The sequence below is a fragment of the Equus przewalskii genome, chromosome 17 (assembly GCF_037783145.1).
Source record: "Equus przewalskii isolate Varuska chromosome 17, EquPr2, whole genome shotgun sequence".
Taxonomy (NCBI): Eukaryota; Metazoa; Chordata; class Mammalia; order Perissodactyla; family Equidae; genus Equus; species Equus przewalskii.
In genome coordinates this window covers 74,797,071-74,815,556 of record NC_091847.1, presented here as the reverse complement: position 1 = coordinate 74,815,556, position 18,486 = coordinate 74,797,071, and the positions used below count along the sequence as shown (strand labels likewise).

The window sequence follows — 18,486 nt, the reverse complement described above, 5'->3', positions numbered from 1 at the left end:
AGATGTGGCAATAAAGTAGCAGCACGTTGCTTTCGGCATCTTTTAAAGGTAGGTTCCTATTTAGTAATTGCCGGAGTGAACTAAATGGTACCTTAGTGGCCTGAAAATGCAATGTATCACCCTTAACACCTTACTTAAAACCAGAGAGAGCTCTGAGTGTGAAAAAAGGGAAGCCGGTGTGCTTTTGACGGCCAGGTTCTTGGAGAAAGGTGGGTGTAGTGGAAAGAGCGCAGGTTTGGGCCCAGGAGACTGGTGTTCTGCTCTTCCCTATGTCCTGGACGACCCTGTAGGAATGACTTCACTTTTCTGGCTGACTATGGCTCACACTCAGTCAGAGCATGTCATCTCTATGAAGTCCAGCCCCTTCTCAGAGAGTCATGAGCCTCACTTCCCTCTGCCCCCATGGTGCCTTGTAAAAACGTAGTGCATTATATTTTAACACAGTGCTTACATGTCTGCCCCTTGACCCGTCTTGAAGAGGCTATCACTCCCTCGAAGGCAAATACTAAAATCTGATTCATTTTTGAAGGCCCAGTACTTGTATATGGCTCCATAGCTATCTGTAGAACTGTGACTGAATTAAAGTACACTTAAAATGATTTCACAGAAAAAAATAAACGAAACAAAGAACAGCTTTCCTGGCACTGTCACAACAGTACAGAGACTACACTCTGGAAAGTGCAAAGAATATGATCTGGGTCCTAGTCAATTTGATTAGACATTAGCCCATTCGTGACAAGTGTAAATGAGACTTTAGTTGACTCCATCATTCATAACCTATACATCAAGAAAACACACATATATTTTATGGGCTGAATGATGAGTACTTTTTAAAATTTACTTTAAGGGAAATCACAGTACACAATGAAATGTTCAGGAAAGGTAGTCAACAAAATAATTACGCACTGAAAACAGCATTTCTCCAGTAATGACACAGATTTAAACGGTAGCGTGCAATTTTATCTTTAGTTGTACTCCAGCGCATGTACTGCAGTAGGGCTTCACTGCAGAGCAGCGGCTGTCAAACTTTAGTGTGCATGGGTTCTCCCTTAGTACTTATTACACATGCAAATTCCCAGACACCACCTCCAGAGATTCCAATTCAGCAGTGGGCCCACGATTCTACTCGCCAGGTGATTCTTTTGGGGTGGAGATGGCTGGCACCACCCACATGGAGAAATTCTACTGTGAAAGATAAAAAACTAATTTTTTGATGAGTCTGTAAATGTTTCGTTAAAACAGTAAGTACAGGCTAGTTCCAACTGACTCCCTCTCTAAATCATAGTTAAGATTCAGCTTTGATTTAATATTATAAATTGAGAGTCTAAAATACAGCTCACTGGGCATAGTGTCGTGAATTAGTCTTACTTTTGAAAATAAGGAGATTTATATTATAACCTAATGGAAATAATGACCTTGGAATAGAGGGGAAAAAATTAATGTGTTGAATGAAAAAGGATTTTAAACGGAAGACAAGCATGCAAATGAGCATGGGCTCATTAATCTAGAGCTGAAAATATTTTGTTTGTGTATCAGAGAACTGATATGTGGGTCTTGGTTCATTTCATTATTCATCCAACAATTATTTATTGAGAAATCTGAGTAGCGGTATTTTTTTAGGGTCCTGAAAAGCTGTCTCATTATTGGTGGGATCATTGAACACTGGAAAGATCTGAAATTCTCAAAGACTACTTGGATATATTTACACATTGGCTCTGCAGATCTGTCTCCAAATACAGTTAAACTCTGGGGCTCTTTCAGATGAAAATTGGTAGAGAGTTATTTGGCTATACCAGAATTAGGTTCATGTTGATGATAAATCCCAATATTTCTAGCAACAGAATAATGGGAGTTCTTTCTTAGACACAGTGATTTTCCTCTAACATTACGGGCCAGAAGTACCATCAGTTCTCTCTCTTTCTGGAATCGACTTGTGAACTTCAATAGACTGTAGCTAACTCAGAGTTGATTCATATCACTGTCTGATAAGGTAGCCACTAGCCACATGTGGCTATTAAAACACTTGAAAGGTGGCTTGTCTGAATTGAGATGTGCTGTTAGGGTAACATACACACTGAAATTTCATGACTTAGTATCCCCCCAAAATTGAAAATATTTCTTTGACAATTTAAAAAATATTGATCACATGTCAAAATGATAATATTTTGGATTATTAAGTTAGATAATATATATTACCCAATTTAATTCACTTGTTTCTTTTGACTTGTTTAAGTAATTACATTTTAAAATGACACTTCTATGGGATGGCACTAACATAAACCATAGGAACACGAGATTGTTGGTGTACAACTGCAGTCACTACTAATTTACATTCTAGACTACGAGAGTATTGATTTTAGTGAAATCTTAAAATATCCTCTGCAATTTCTACACGAGCAAAGTGATGACAGACTGATGTACGTCTTGTTCATCACTACAGGCTTGGTGCCTTGCAGGTACAATGATGAATACTGAATGGATGGATGAATGAGTGAATCAGCATTACTTTGGTACTTTGCATGCCTGGGGCCCTTCCAATTATAGGGAGCCTAGTTTGATATGAGTTTCTGGCTATGTCTTTATCCAAAATTCATTATTTGAACCAAAGTAGCTACATCTTGGAAAGAAAAGTTCTCTCTGGAAATACCCAATCTGCCCAGATTTCAATAAAAAGTATATATATTTTAATTTAATCCCTGTCCATGTATCTAAAAATGGCTCCTAGAAGCTCCAGTATTTTTGAATTTAACTATTACTTGAGCCTTCCTTTTATTAAACATACTTACCAAATCCCAACCATAGATGGTACACAACTTCCTAAGTATCAGGATTATTCAATTTAACTTAACAGACGTGTGGCGTGCCCACCGTGTGCTAGCCCTGGCTTGTTCATAGAAGATAAATGGCACATAGTCTCTCTGCCCATAACAGCTAGTATGTAAAACGTGAAGAAGGAATGTAAGCCTACAGTGTAGTAAAATCCCAGTTGACCTTTCCCCATTGAACTGTGTTTGTACCTTTGTTGAAAATCAATTGACTGTATGTGTATCATCTATTTCTGGGCTCTCTGTTTTATTCTGCTGGTTTAGTTGTCTCTCCTCAGCCCGATACCACACTGTCTTGCTTGCTGTAGCTGTGTAATGAGTCTTAATATCAGGTAATGTAGGTTCTCTAACTTTGCTCTTCTTTTTCGAGATTGTTTTGGCTATCTTACATCCTTTGCATTTCAATATAAATTTAAGAATCAGCTTGTATAGTTCTACAAAAAAAATCTGATGGGATTTTGGTTGGGCTTGAGTTGAATCTGTGAATCAATTTGGAGATAATCGGTATCTTAACAATAGTGCATCTTCTGATCTCTGAACATGATATACATCTCCATTTATTTAGGTTTTCTTTAATTTGTCTCAGCATTGTTTTATAGTTTTATAGTCTTGTGCATCTTTAGTTAAATTTATTCCTAGATAGTTTAGATTTTTTTAGGTTATTGTATATATTTTTAAAAATTTCATTTCACAATTGTTGGTTGCTAGAATGCAAAACACAATTGCTTTTTTATATATTGAACTTGTACCTAGACACCTTGCTAATTTCCTTATTAGTTTTTTTAGAGTTCTTAAAATTTTCTACATAGGCAATAATGACATCTGTAAATGAAGTTTAACTTCTTTCTTTCCAATCTTTCCTTGCCTTATTGGACTAGTTAGGAATGCTAGTACAATGTAGAATAAGAATTCTTGCATTGTTCTTGATCTTGGGGAAAGTGAATGAAATATTTTATTATTAACTATGACATTAGTTGTAGAGTCTATTTCTCATATGTTCCTTAGGAAGTTCTCTCACATTCCTGGTTTGCTGCAAATTTTTATTTTGTCAAGTGATTTGATTTTGCTTTACCTATTGAGGTGATCATACTGTTGTTCTCCTTTATTTTGTTAATATAGTAAATTACACTGATTGGTTGCATTCCCAGGAAAAATCAGACACAGACATGGTGTATCATCTTTTTTACATATGGCTTACTTCCATTTGCTGAAATTTTGCTGTTGTGGCAGTTTCTTCCTCCATTACATCACAGATTTCATTCTATTGTTCACTGGTCTACATTGTTTCTGATGGGATGTCAGCCTTTATTCTTACTGTTGTTGCTATTATTGTTATTCCCTTGTTTGCAATGCCTCTTTTTTCCTCCAGATGCTTTTAAGATTTTCTCTTCATTTTTAAACTTGAGTAGCGTGACCATGATGTGCTTTGCTGTGAGGTTCTATGATTTATTCTGCTTGGATTTTGCTGAGCTTTTTAGATATGTGGGTGGTTGTTTTACATTAACTTTGGAAAAATTATGGCCAATATTTCTTCATACATCTTCTCCTCTATTCTCTTTTTTTTTCTCCTTTGGAAATTCCAATTACATATATATGAGACTGCATGATACTGTCACCTAAGTCACCGAGGCTGCTTTTTGTTTTAATCTTTTTCTCTCTGTTCTTCAGTTTGGATAATTTCTTTTGGCTTGTCTTCAAGTTCACTGATCCTTTGTTCTTGGTTGTTCAATTGTTGGCAAGTACATCTGATGACTTAAAAAAATTCAGATATTGTATTTTTTAGGGCTAGGATTTCCATTTCATTCTTTTTATCCGTTCTGAAATTCTCCTTCTCTTCACCCATTACATCTATCTTTTTTTTCTGTAAAACTTTTCAACATATTTATAATCCTTGTCTGCTGATTCCACATCTGGGTTGTCTATAGGTTTGCTTCTAATGACTAATCTTTCTGTTCTTTTTAAGTCACATTTTCTTGCTTCTTCCCATGTCTAGTAATTTTTTAAATCTGGTACTGAGCATTATGGATGGCACATTGAGAAACAATGGGTTTTGTTATTTTCCTCCAAAGAGTTTTGAATTTTGTTCTAAGAGGTCATTAAAATACTAGCAGATTACTCTCCACTCCCTTGACCTCCCTTTTTTTTTGCCTTGAAGGTAAATGTGAGGCATCTTATAGAACACGCTGGAATAGAAGAGACGGCAAGCGGATAGTGGGCTGTTCCTTAAAGTACCTTCACTGACTTCCCCTGTTTTACGCCTCTCTTCTTAAGCTTGCCCTCCATCCTCTCTGCTGACTGAATCCCGAGCTTCCCCATTTCCTGCTAGGCAGTCATTGTCCTCGGGACAAAGCTCCCTCCTTCTGAATTCCACGCTGCAGCTCCCTGTACTCTGCTTCATCAGTAAATTCTCTTCCATCTACTTTCCCTTTCCCAGAAATTGAAGCCCTCTTTTCCTTTTTCTTCATTATTGTAGATTTCTACATTTAAAAATTCCTTTACTATAATTCAGTGGGGTTTGTGACAAAGAAGATATAAATTCATGCCTTTCTTTTTCTTAAAGAGTTATTGATATGCATTGCCAAATTATTTTCCAGTCAGTTGGTACCCATTCACACTCAGCTCCCTCCATCTCCGTACCGATCAGTTTTACAAGTAAAAACAATGGGATTAGCACGCACTTGTTCTCACAATTAACTCTTGCCAATACTAAGAACTAGAAATTTTCTAATTATTAAATCTTGCTATCAACTTACATATTTGACTTGTCCTTGACTTGATTTATTTCACATAGCAAAACATAAACTGAGGTGGCGGTTTTTGTTAACAGCACCAAAGAAAACAAATCTTCCTCTTGGGAGAAATATATGGACTTGGATTCAAAGATTTCCATAACATATGTACAGCTACGTATGTGTTCAAATGTGAAAGTTTCTGAAAACTCTTTTTTCTCTTTAGTTTTTACTTTTTAGTGAAAGTTTTACATACTTATAAGCAGACTGAAGGAATTATACATAGAATTCAAATCTAACTTTAAGAATTGTATGAAATATAGAGTAGTTCTGAAATAATTATTTCAACCCATTGAGTTAAGATGGTTTCATAGTCTCCTATACATCTGTAATTTCAATAAGGAACATCATTTGATGACAATTAGCTTAGTATTGTAAAGTAGTTCTATCTAGAAAAAACTGATGAAAAAACAAAGCATAATTTTGTTGTTGTAAAATTATGTCTAAAATTCCTAATGTCTTTGTTCCTTAAAGTATGTTACCATTCACTTAAAAGTACTTAAGTGAATATGATAGTGTTTTATGATAACTGATAATAATATAATTGATAGTTCTTTTTTTGTGTGAGGAAGACTGTCCCTGAGCTAACATTTGTGCCAATCTTCCTCTATTTTGTATGTGGGACGCCACCACAGCATGGCTTGCCAAGCGGTGCCATGTCTGCACCCAGGATCCCAACTGGCGAACTCCAGGCTGCCAAAGCAGCACATGGGAACTTAATCACTATGCCACGAGGCCTGCCCCTGGTAGTTCTTTGATCACTGATCTTAGTGTTCCTAAATGTTCACAAAAGAAGAAATGCAAATGGAAATGAAACATCTTAAAAATGCTCCATCTCCCTACCGATCAGTTTTACAAGTAAAAACAATGGGATTAGTACAGTCTTTCTGGACAGCAATATATTAAGAACTTCAAAAATATTCACACTCTTTGAACTCAATAATTCTATTTCTAAGAAAATATGCCAAGGAAATAATCATAGTTGTTCGTAAAGATTTATATACAAAGAATGTGCACTATGTCATTATTAATAATAGCAAACAAATGGAAACAACCCACATGAATAACAGTTTGGGAATGATTAAAAGAAATACAGTAAATTCATAAAAATACAATGCAGCCATTAAAATCATGTTTTAAAAGAACATACAATGATATGAGGTAATGTTTATAATTTCATGTTAAGTAAAAAGAATACAAAAGTTCACATACTGTATAATATGATATTTGTTTTAAAAAACCCTATATAGCTGTGCATTTGAGAAATTTTGAAAGGAAATTTAACAGTGATTGTTTCTGGGAGGTAGGATTATTTTTTTCCTTAAACCTTACAGCATTTTTCAAATTTCTTCAATTAGTATAAATTCCTTTTAAAACCAGAAATACAAAATCCATCATTATCTTTAAAAAGCAGCATAGCAATTTAAAAAAAATTTAATTAACCTACACTTCTCCACATATTTCATCACTAATAATCAATAAAGACCAGGAGAAAGGCTTGTTTGAGTGCCTATTATGTCCAGTTATTGTTCTAGGCACCAGAAATACAATGGTGATCAAAGACAGAGGTGGTCCTTGTCTTTCTAGAACTTGCAGTCTAACAGGAAGACGTATAAATCAAACCGCCACACAGACAAATGGAGAATCACAACTGTGACGAGTGTTATGAGAGAAGTCCACGGCATTCTGAAACCTATAATTGGCAGATTTGACTCAGGGATAGCAAGAAAGAATTTCCCAAGGAAGGCCCACCTGAGCTCACCTGAAATCACAGGAACTAACCAGGTGAAGAGGGCAGGAAAGCGCGTTCCAGGCAGAGACAGCATCTGAGGCAGGAGGAAGTGCTGAGTGCCAGTTAGCAAGTTGCTGTCTCTCGGCTCGAATCCATGCTTCTTTGCCCTACTCTGTTACAGTGGAGCTGAGCCCTCTAATCAATTCTCTTTTGCCAGCTAACAGAATGTTAGCTTTGTCAGTAGAGGGCAATAAAATGACCTTGCACGGCTATAAGGACAGGAATACACTTCTCTTCTAGGTTCTGGTCCTTCATCACGGTTATTCATGCCAGGAGCCAGCAGCCAGGCAGAGGAGCTCCAGTGCACTCTCAGGCCCTGTTGCCTGCTTTCCCTCAACCCCCAACTGGCATGGCTTTGAGCAGTTCCAGTTATCTACACCCTCTGGCAATGGTGGGTCTCTTCTACAGAACAGTTGAGTCCATGTCCTGTGACAGAATTTTTTCCACCACAAGGCTGTATGTTCCTCCGGCAGCCACGTCCTTCTTCGATGAGGTCAGAATCTCAGTGTTGGACTGAAGGATTCTCCCAGTCCTAGTTCCTTTATTGTCCAGCCTTCCTAGAGATAGTAGCTGCTCACTTGCCATGTCTAGACCCTTTCGAGTCCTCATTTATCCCTTTTAGTAGTTGACCACCTCCTACTGTGTTAGTTAGGAATTCTTTGTATTACATTCCTCCCCTTCAAATAACCAGTGTGGCTCTGTCTCCTGACTTGAACCTGACTGACACACATGGCCAATATGAGGGACTGAAAGGAAACCACTACGGCTGGAGCAGAGACAGTAAGAACGAGCATGCCACACAATGGGGCTGGAGCAGGACATAGGGGCTGGGTTATGCTGGGCCTGCAGGCCAGGGTAAGACTTTTGGTCTTTATCTTAAGAATTCAGATTTATATTTTGAAAAGATTACAGGATAGAGAATGATTCAGAGGATAATAAGAGTAAATGCTAGGAGATCAATGAGTGGACTACTGTAGAGTGCAGGCAAGAGAAGATGGTGGTTTTGTTGGGAAGGCAGAGGTAGAAACAGTGAGAAATGGATGGATTCTAGGAATATCTGGAAATGAAAGTCCACAGGACTTGGTGACTGATTGGATATGGGGGGGAGAGAGAGGAAAATGTGATGAGTGATGCCTAGATTTCTGACTTGCACAACTGGACAGATGGTACAGAAAGATCAGGAACACTAAAAGAAAGTTGAGACTGGGAAGAGAGATCATGAGTTTCTTTTGCACATGTTGTTGAAGTGCTTTGAAACATCAAAGTGAAAATGTCAAGTAAGAGTCTGGTGGTTAGAGAGGAGCCTGGACCAGGAAGATGAGATTTTGAGTCAGTTTACATTATTAGAGGTAGGGCATGGCTGAAATGATCTGAGAAGAGAGGGTAGCTTTATATGGGAGAGGACTTGGAACCAACCAAGTCTTGACGAGCTTCACCAATTAACAGCCAGGTAGGGAAGAATGAGCCTCAGAGGAAACAGAGAAGCAATGAAGATGGAGGGGGAAATCAGGAGCGTTGTGTCGTAGAAACCAAAGGGAAAAACAGTGGTTAAGGAAAGAGTGGTCAACAACGTTGAATGGTGCTGAAAGGAAAAGGAAAAGTAAGAACTGAAAAGTGTCTGCTAGGTTCAATACATAGAGGCCAATGGTAAACTCAGTGGGAGCAATTTCTTTTAAGTGACGGGGCTGTAAGCCAAAATGAATGGGTTGATAAATGAGAGAGAGGTGAAGAAATGGAGACAGTGAGTAAAGATGACTCTCTGAAGATGTTACAGAATCATGGTCTAGAGATGAAGCCCCAAGAAAACTCTTTTCACAGTACAATTACTGTATACCTTGATTTGTATGTTTCATCATTCTTCTGTCACCACATGACAGGGTGATTAACAGATATTCAGAGGAACCAACAACTTTGGAACAGAGACCGAAACAGATAGGTTTATTCAGAAAACATAAGTCAGTCAGTTCTGCCTTTTCATAACTTCTTTATCAAACACAGATAGACTTCATTATTTCATTCCAGTCCTATGAAACTTGATCAGCTCAGAGGGCATAAAGCTGGTAACTTTCTGACTGGAAACGAACTTTTTAGTTTTATTTATGTTGTCTTTACAAGGTCTCATATGTCATTAATACCTTTACAGGTTTATTTATATTAAAAGACAGATAATAAAGTCAAAGAATTAAAGGTGTCGATGACACAAGGTAGGCATGTTAACTTGATTTATATCACTGCCTTATTTCCATGAAAAACAGGCTTAATTCTCATTGCATTTGATAGAGCCATTTAAATCTTTGTTCGAAAATTAAACGAAAAAATTCGGAAGGCCTTCTGTTCTCTGCAAGGAGTGCATTCCATTGAATATAGTCCTGTTTGTAATGGAAATCACCATGGCGAGGTCTGGGAGGACGTTAGGAGGCTATCAGCTATTTAGAGATGAGTAGTTTTATGTTGTTGCTGTGAGGCTGCAGCAAAATAATAGTTTCCAAATGAGAAAGAGAAGGCAGAGAGCTCTGATTTCACTCCACCCTGGAACGGAAAAATACTCCGGGGGTTTTCTATTTCCTGTGCCCTCATGTCACTACACCCTGTGCCTGCCTCTGTCTCTTTCTGTTTTTTCATACACAGGGAAAGGAAGCAGAGGTCTCAGTCACTGAAAATGCCATCAAGGCCTCCCGTCATTTTACCTGAACAGTTCAGACACAGTGCTGCTGAACAACACACAACCACAAAGGAGAGTTAACACCAAGCATGTAGATGCTGAAATAATAATTAAGGAGGAGTGAGAATAATGATAAATGTGCTCTAAAATGGAAACTTTCAAAATGCATCTTCATATAACAGTACTTTATATCAGCTGTATATATTAATAAAGTATTCTATCTTTAATTTAAAAAAATAGTAAAAACCTATGGTTCTAACTCTACAAGGGCTTCAGCTAAAGTCTCTAATTAAGGCTGTTCAGACCAGCGTAACCTGGGGTGAGAGAACCCGAACTGAGGCACCTGGGCCTCAGCTGCAATGTCTCCTCTTCATTAACTCCTGTCACATCAAGGCCTTATCTGAAGTGGCTGCACATACCTGCCCGGGGCCCTCTCCTACTTGCTGCCCTCATGACATTTACTATAATCTATCATTATCTTGGTAACTTAGTTGTATTCTGGTTTATTATGCATCTCTTCTTCCTGAAAAAGAATGCTTAAAAATTTCACTAGATATATAAATGAATGATGTGTGTTTTCACTCTGTACCAGATGCCGTGCGCCTCTCTCGCTGTATCTCACTCACAGCTCACCACAATCTGGTAAAGTGGGGTTCAATTTTCCATTTTGCAGGTTAGGACACTGAGACACAGAGTGGTGAACAGGTCCAGGGTCACACACTTAGTAAGTGATGAGGCCAAGATTTGAATCCAAATCTGTCTAATGCTAAAGCCCTGGTTCTTAGCGACGATATTATATTGCTTCCCTTTGCGAGCTGGCACTGCTGAAATCCTGGAATAGACACGTTTGGCTTTACTATTCAAGTTCTAGGTGAGCCGCTTTCTTCTTGTTGATCTTTTCTAATCCTCTGGCCCAATACAGGGCTTAGAGAAGCAGGGGAGATAATCTTGAAGCGAGGGCCAACAGCAGCATAAAAAATTTTGCTTGGGAATCCTATAGGGAACCTCACACCCTAAAAATACTATAAAACAGTTTGGTGGGGTTTTTTCGTTTTTTTAATAAGAAGCAAAAATGAAGGACAAGCAGCCCACATTCTAAAATAACAGGTCCCTTCTCTCACACTTGGTTCAGTTCACTTTGAGAATGAGAAAGCAGCTCTGGGCCAGCGCCATGTGCACACACACTCTCTGCATTGCAAAATGGCGGCTGCCCCGGGTCTATGATACAGGGCAGACTGAAGGCCGGCTGGTAGAGGTCAGCGAGCACAGCACGGAGCCTTCAGTTTGAGAGAAGTAACAGGGAGCAGAAGAGCTGGCCTCCCGGATGCTTTACAAGATGAGGGGATATAAAGGCAGCCTGCTGGGTCCAGCAAGAGGAGCTGGAGCAAAGAAAGTCCCGCCCCTAAGCTTAGCTCAGTGGAGCCAGGTGGTGGCCCACAATCCTCATCTTCCCTGTGCAGTGGGAACTGTGTCCAGAAGGAGAAAGACAACTCAGGAATCTGAATTCCTCTTCTCGCCTACACGGTGATAAGCACCTATACATTTCAGCGATCTCAGCCTCAAGAAAAACAGAGCAGGAGGAACGTTTGGGAAACCTGGACCCTAATGTCATAACGTGCTTTAGACATTTAGATGGGACCTTAGAAATACAAATGATCCTTGGCATCACTTTTGGTGAAAACAAATCTTGATCTGATTCTTGCCTGCCTTTGTACTTGGACACAGGATGATCTCGATTGGATTATGTAAAACATCTAATTTGAGGTGTTATTAAAAATTCAGAAATACAGAAAAAACTACTCCAAGGATAAATAAAGAAGTAATTTTGTACTAAGTTTAAGTCAAACTCCAAAACTTGTAAGCTATATGCTGACATGCAGCGGTGTCCCACTCGAGAGCATTCTATTTACAGCCTGAGATGATGATGCTTTGGGCGGTTATTTTTCACGTAGGAAGTCACACTAACACCCCTGAACCACCTGCATATATCTGAAAGCTAACTCTTCCCTTCCAGAAAATGATTCTGTTTAAAACTTTTAAAAGGAGAGATCTTGAATGTCAAGGTGTTATAAAAATATAAAACTCGCCTTCCACATGTTCACAGCCTGCTGCCCAGCCGGGCACTGAGGGCAGGCTTTCTTGAGCCAGTTTCATTATTGGAAAGCTTGAGAAATGCTCCACCACTGGCCGACTGGAGATTTCTTCTAGGCTCATGCTTCGAACCCACTCAAGTACAGAATACCATTGTAGGGCTCGTAATGATTACTTTTGCCTAATTTTTCAATTATACATCTTTTAGGAGTGAGGGATCCTGTGGTGTCAGCAGTAACTCTGTAATGTGCACATAAAATTACATGGACTTGGGTCAGACTTTTGCAGACTAAAGAGAGTTACTCCATGGGTGTGGGTTATCTGCTCGGCTGCTCACCTGGGGCCTCGCTTTCCTCAGCTGTAAAGTGAGGGGACGGGATTAAAGGATCACTCCCATCCTTTCTAGTTCCAACCGTCCACTCAAAATGGGGGTGCAGAATGTCTGAGACCTAACACTCATCTTGGAAATCTCAGGATTTCTTATAGATTGAACAAGCATTTTAAAGTCATTTGGCAGTTATGGCATTGACTTCCTGATGAACCTTCATTATCTTTGGGAAGGAAAACCTAACTAGTTACAAACTCATTTTAGAATTCATGATCTTAATAAGTGATGGTAATGCAGTTAATGGTCATCTAGGAGGATGCCCTTCCTTTTGCAAAACATCTAATAACCTTCCATTACCGTCACTTACACTTTAACAGAAAAATCGACCATAGCATCAATTCGTAATGGACCAATAACATCAACAGATTATACTGACATACCTCAATGCCTTCATGCTAACCTTACAAAACCGAAGGGATACTGGGATAGCTCCTCGTGCAATAAAAGACTCTTCACAGAAAGTTTTATGTTAGGGTTTGCAAAAGCTCCCTGGTCCACACAACTCCCCTGGTGGAGACTTAACTGTCAAGGCAGCCCCCCACTGTGAAGTGAAGCGCCTCAAGACTGCACGTCTCTAATGTCATTCACTCCACAGAGTTACCGAAATTGTTTTAGAAAGAAGGTATAAATTATAAGTAAATGAACAAATATATGTTCCAGGCTTTTAATCTATGATTGATATCAAAACAACAACTTGAGTAATTAGATTTTGAAAGTAATTCATGTGAAAGCAATCACAAGCAAAGTTGGGAAGCTGCCACTCGATTGTTTAATTTCTTTCTCCTGCCCGGCCTATAAATCAAACCATTCTCAAAATTGCAGGCCTGGCAAAAATTAAATTAAAAAATTCCTGGAAAATTCAGATTCTAAATGGAAATAGGTTATTTTTGTTGTTTGTTTGGTTTTAAGAGACCATCATGTAGTGAGGATTATCTGAAAATTGGAACTCTCGCTATTAACAGATTTGCTAGGTAACGTGTTTATGGAAGAAAATTAGTGCAATTTTAAAACTTACTAGTTATTTAATGCTTCCTCGCTGTATCCCTGAATTGGTACGGGTCACGGGGCGATGTCCTGTTTGCACCCGTCTCTTCTGCTAGACAACTCCTCCGGGGCAGGGCCCTGCCTCATTCATCCCGGGCTATCAGAGGACAGCACTCCTCCCAGACAACAGGTCTGCTATCTGCACGGCCGCTGAGTCAAGCTCTCCTGCTTCTCTCTAACCCTGGAGGTACTCCTGACCTCAGGTCTACTGGTCCTTCAGTACCCACTGCTTCCATGAAATCTCCCTGGTCATCAGTTGGATGTGGACTTCTCTTCTCCAGACCTGAAACTCACTGGTGGATACACAGCCTTTTCTTCCAGGGTTCAGAATGTGATTTCCTCCGGGCCTTCACCATGCCATATCCTTCTCTGAATCTACTGTGGCTTCTAGCATAGTGCCGCGTGTAAGAGGAATCTAAGAAGTCACTGATTCAATAAACTGAGGATTTTATAACTAGAAGAAAGACTTTGGGGACCACCTGGTGTGGTGGTTCTCACCAAGGGATCCACCAACTCTTAGGAGGCATTTTGAAAAACTGATTGGGTGGCTGGCCCCGTGGCTGACTGGTTGAGTTCACGCACTTCTCTTTGGTGGCCTGGGCTTTCGCGGGTTCAGATCCTGGGCGCAGACCTAGCACTGCTCATCAAGCCATGCTGAGGCAGCATCCCACACAGCACAACCAGAAGGACCTACAACTAGAATATACAACTATGTATCGGAGGGCTTTGGGGAGAAGAAGAGAAAAAAAAAGACTGGCAACAGATGTTAGCTCAGGGCCAATCTTTAAAAAAAAGAAAAACTGACAGGGCATTTTCAAAATTTATGAGAATGACTGTGTGTGGGGTGGGCAGGGCAGGATGCAAGAAGACTTCCAATCACAGGAATCCTGCACAGCCAACTGCCCTGCAGCCTCGGCCTTCTCGCGCCCTCCTGGATACTCTTCTTACGAACATAAAGTATTTTTTGTACGGTTTTCCTGTGGATTTCCAGGATTTACTTGGATTTCCAGGATTCAACTACTGTGTAAATTAAGAGAAAATTGCACTTTATGTTGTTCAGAAATTTATCAAGACTTTTCACCATTTGAAAAATCCCACGGCCAAGCACGCCAGCAGCCACGATATTCGAATGGACCGCCAGCACCCGTGTCAGCCTGCCCTGCAGCAGCTGCATCAGGAATTCCACGTCTACAGAAAAACACACCTCTCTCTTACTTCACACGTCAAATATGAAAAACAGTGTCCACAATCTCCAGTTGACTATTATCTTACTTCTTTTAAGTGCAAAGTGATTCACTGTGAGTGGGTGTGAACATCTAGCCATTTTATTGGGGGCTGCTATTTTAGTTGTTCCTGAATTTCTTAAATTTTTACTTTATTAAAATCCTGTTTCTAGGCAGATTATATTATCTATGAATTTTATTTTAAGATTTGATATAAAAATGGAGCATTGGATCAGAAGACCACTGATCTAATAGATTCCAGCACAGATTCCTTATTTTACAGAAAGGAAATGGGACACCCCAGATGAAATGATGCACCCAAGGTCAAACAGTTGATTAAGAAGTAGCCTTTTACAGATTAATAAATATATAAGTAGAGCACAAATAATTAACTTTCCAGGTTCTAACACCCTGGAATATTATGTTCTGTCACATTATATGAAACACAAGGAGTTAAAACAATTTGATCTACCCTTTAACAACATTTCTTTCTGTCATCAATTATTCCTCCCTTATCCCAGCAAAGGTGTCTATAAAGAAAATTTCTTTAAACTGGGATTTCCATTTTCCTGATGATCCTAATACAGACTAGAACTATGTTTTTTAGAAAAAATTATCCTCTGACTTAGTGCAGGGCCAGACTGAGCATTTCTTCTTTGCCCTTGCTACATTCCCCCCCACCCACCCCGCATACTGCAGGAAGGCTGAACCCGTGTGCACAGCAGAGGAACAGCCTTTCCCTTCCAGGCATATCCACAGCAGCAGTGACCGCCCCAGTGGGTGCCCTGGGCATCCTTTTCTTCTGAGTCTTCCTAAGCAACCTGACTTAAGAATTACCGACCTGTGACTCCACGGAGTGCCTTTGAAGGCTCCTCGAGTATTGAGATCTTTTTCTCACGAGGGGCAAGGGCTGGTTTTTCACTGGCAGAGTCGGTGGACGAGCTGTCTTTCTCGCAGCCGTTCGCGTGGCCGTTCTGTATCTGCGGGGGTGGCGCTGGCTGCGGGGGCCCGGCCTCCAGCCTCTCGGCCTTGTCTTTAGCGTCTTTGTTGCCCTGGTGCTGCTTGGACTTGCTTCTTTTCCTTTTATTGTTCTAGAATGAGACACAAAGGAGAAGACAGCATTATTCAGCTCAGACCCCTGAAATACAAGGTGAACCTGTGAGATCAAGATAAGATGTGTTATCTTTTTTGTTTGTTTGTTTTCTGGATCTTCTAACAGAATGGGTGAAAACACCCACATCTTCTTTTTATTAACCAGCCAAATCAATGGAAATATCTTCTTTCTTACAATAAGTTGTATAAACTTTTACCTCATAAAATAGTAAACAAAAAAGTTCCTTTAAAAGGGAAAAATAGCAGGGAATGGCTTAAATAGCTGAGATATTATTTAAGTAAATCGAAGGGCTACCTGTGTGAATGGTTATATAGTAAAATCTTGTGAAAACTGCCCTGAAATTCAGTGACGGACCCAGTGGAGAACAGCTCTCGTTTCTTAAAGCGGTGAGGGGGGGGGGGAGGCAAGGAGGGCACTGGCGTCTGATCCTCTGGGGAGGAAGGGAGGTCCAGGGAAGAATGGTGCGACAAAGGCAGGGAGTCTTTGCAAAATGAGGAAACAGAAGGCAGATCCCCAAAGTCTGGGTTGGGTCTATGAAATAGGCACCAGTCAACCATGAGATTCCTGGGATTGGGCCACCATCCCAGAAGTCCCAGGCAGCCACAGGAGCCGTCATCAAACCCATGAGTATTTCAGCTGGAGCAGACAACTGCTACAAAGTCATGCCAGCGGACCCAGGTCACTCGGTTTTGGATCGTACAGCTGGACCCCGGACCTCTCGGCTGCTAGCTGAACAGCATTTATCTATTTCAAAACAATATAACCCTGCACTTTAGACAACTGAAATTTTTTAGATCTCAATTATCACAATACGGCACGGTTTTACTGTCTCTCTCCTAAAATGCCCTAATGGTCAATATATAATAATATATAGGAAATTGGGAAGATGTTGTTCCTAATGATGTTGTATGCTGTACTTGACTGTGGCTTTGTACCCGGGAGTATCAATGTCTCAACACGCAGTAGGTACAGGCCTCAGCCGATCAGAAGAGGCGCCTGACCATCAGACAGACCTTGTCCACCTGCTGCATCAGTGAGGCCCAGGTGAACGTCAGCCTGGCCTTGTCCCTCAGCTCATTTGGAAAAGAGAGAAAAAGAAACCGTTTTCTTTCCTTAATTCTCCTCCCCACTCCCTTTCTTTTCCATGGACACCATCATGTCCCGAGTAAATGCTCCTCTCGGTGGGAGCTGTGCTTCCAGTGGGTGAAGGGGGCCAGTGGCACCTCTGCCCACACAAGCGCCACGTCCACTGAGCTGGGGAGGCCGTTTCCCCCAGCCTCTGCGAGGGAGACTCCGTAATGAGGTGGGTCTGCAGCTGCTGTCTGCTTTTTCTTTACATCGGAGAAATTTGATACCCAAACCACACATCTGAAATTTTTCCATGTGAAGTGTAAATACTGCCTTTCAATCACTTGCAAATCATCTTCCTCTCACCCAGCAGTCTGGGAGGCTACGATTCAAGATAAGCAGAACTAGAAGTGGCATACAGAGGTTAAAAAAAAACCCTCATAATTCTCCCTAATCTACATGAAACTAGGAGGAGAAAACAGGGGCAAGGACAATTCAAGGAATTTCAGTAATTCCTGGATATTATGAAAGTAATACTGCTTTTTCTGCTTTGTTTAAAATCTGTCTGGCAGGCCTGTGATCCTCCCTCGTGGGGAAGGGTGGCCTGATGTACTGTATCCTGGGCCACCCAAAACACAGGCCTTGCTGTGAAAGTGGGAACAGGTGGGGCAGTTACTTTGAAAAGAGAAGCAGAGTTTTTGTGAAAGTCCTGAAACAGGTGACAGGCCAAGAACAAGAGAGCTGGGCCTTGTGGGAGCTGGTGAGCTCCTCCCGTGCTCACGGCCCAGGAGGGCGTGTGCTAGAGACAGCGCGTGTGTACCCAGAAGTCAGACTCTTTGTGACAGGACAAGAAAGCAAAAGAAGGAATGGGCAGACTAAAGTCTCCTTCTCTCTGTTCTCACGGAGCAGCCTGCCAGGGCTCCCAAGAAGCAAGAACAGGTCCCTTACTTACTATGGCTTTAAGACATTTTCTTTTTTTCTTCTTTTATTAAAGATCTAGCTTAGAACTCAGCAAAAAAGTATCTCAAGGCAGCCTTGGACGGATTCTTTCAGTTGGAAAAACATGTGAAAATATGTTGAGAACTTTGTAAGTATCTTTAAAACACTCCCTAATTTTTCCCTTTGTGCTACAGGATGCGTTCAGGCAGGTTAACGTCTTGCATCCTTTGAATTCTCTGCTGGGCTTCCCTTAATACTTACAAAGAAAAACTCTGGGGCTTCTAAAGCACACCTGGTGGTTAAAAACACCTGAACAGAGAACAAGCGCAACAGTAGTGAGGGTGGCTGATAATTGAAGAGAGTCATGAATCTGGAGGCTTCCTGGGTGTACACATTCACACACGTGAAAGAAGCACAAATCAGCAGCCTTGTTAAGATGATAACAACCATGATGGCTTTGATTGAAGATGTCACTAATTTACAATCAATATTAATCTTACCTTCTTTTTTCCCGTCATATTCCATTCTTTTAGGACTTGAATGGCACTGCC

The 18,486-nt window shown here is 40.5% G+C and overlaps 1 protein-coding gene across 31 annotated transcripts in view; it reads right to left on the bottom strand.

Moving 5' to 3' along the window:
- Positions 1 to 18,486, bottom strand: part of SPATS2L (spermatogenesis associated serine rich 2 like) — a 166,526-nt gene that overhangs the window by 41,865 nt on the left and 106,175 nt on the right. For all 31 annotated transcript variants that reach the window (XM_070580536.1, XM_008540901.2, XM_070580543.1 and 28 more), the window contains 2 exons: positions 18,436 to 18,485; positions 15,656 to 15,905 (listed from right to left, as the gene is read on the bottom strand). In XM_070580536.1, coding sequence (XP_070436637.1) covers positions 15,656 to 15,905; positions 18,436 to 18,485 — 300 coding nt within the window. The remainder of the gene's footprint in view (positions 1 to 15,655; positions 15,906 to 18,435; position 18,486) is intronic.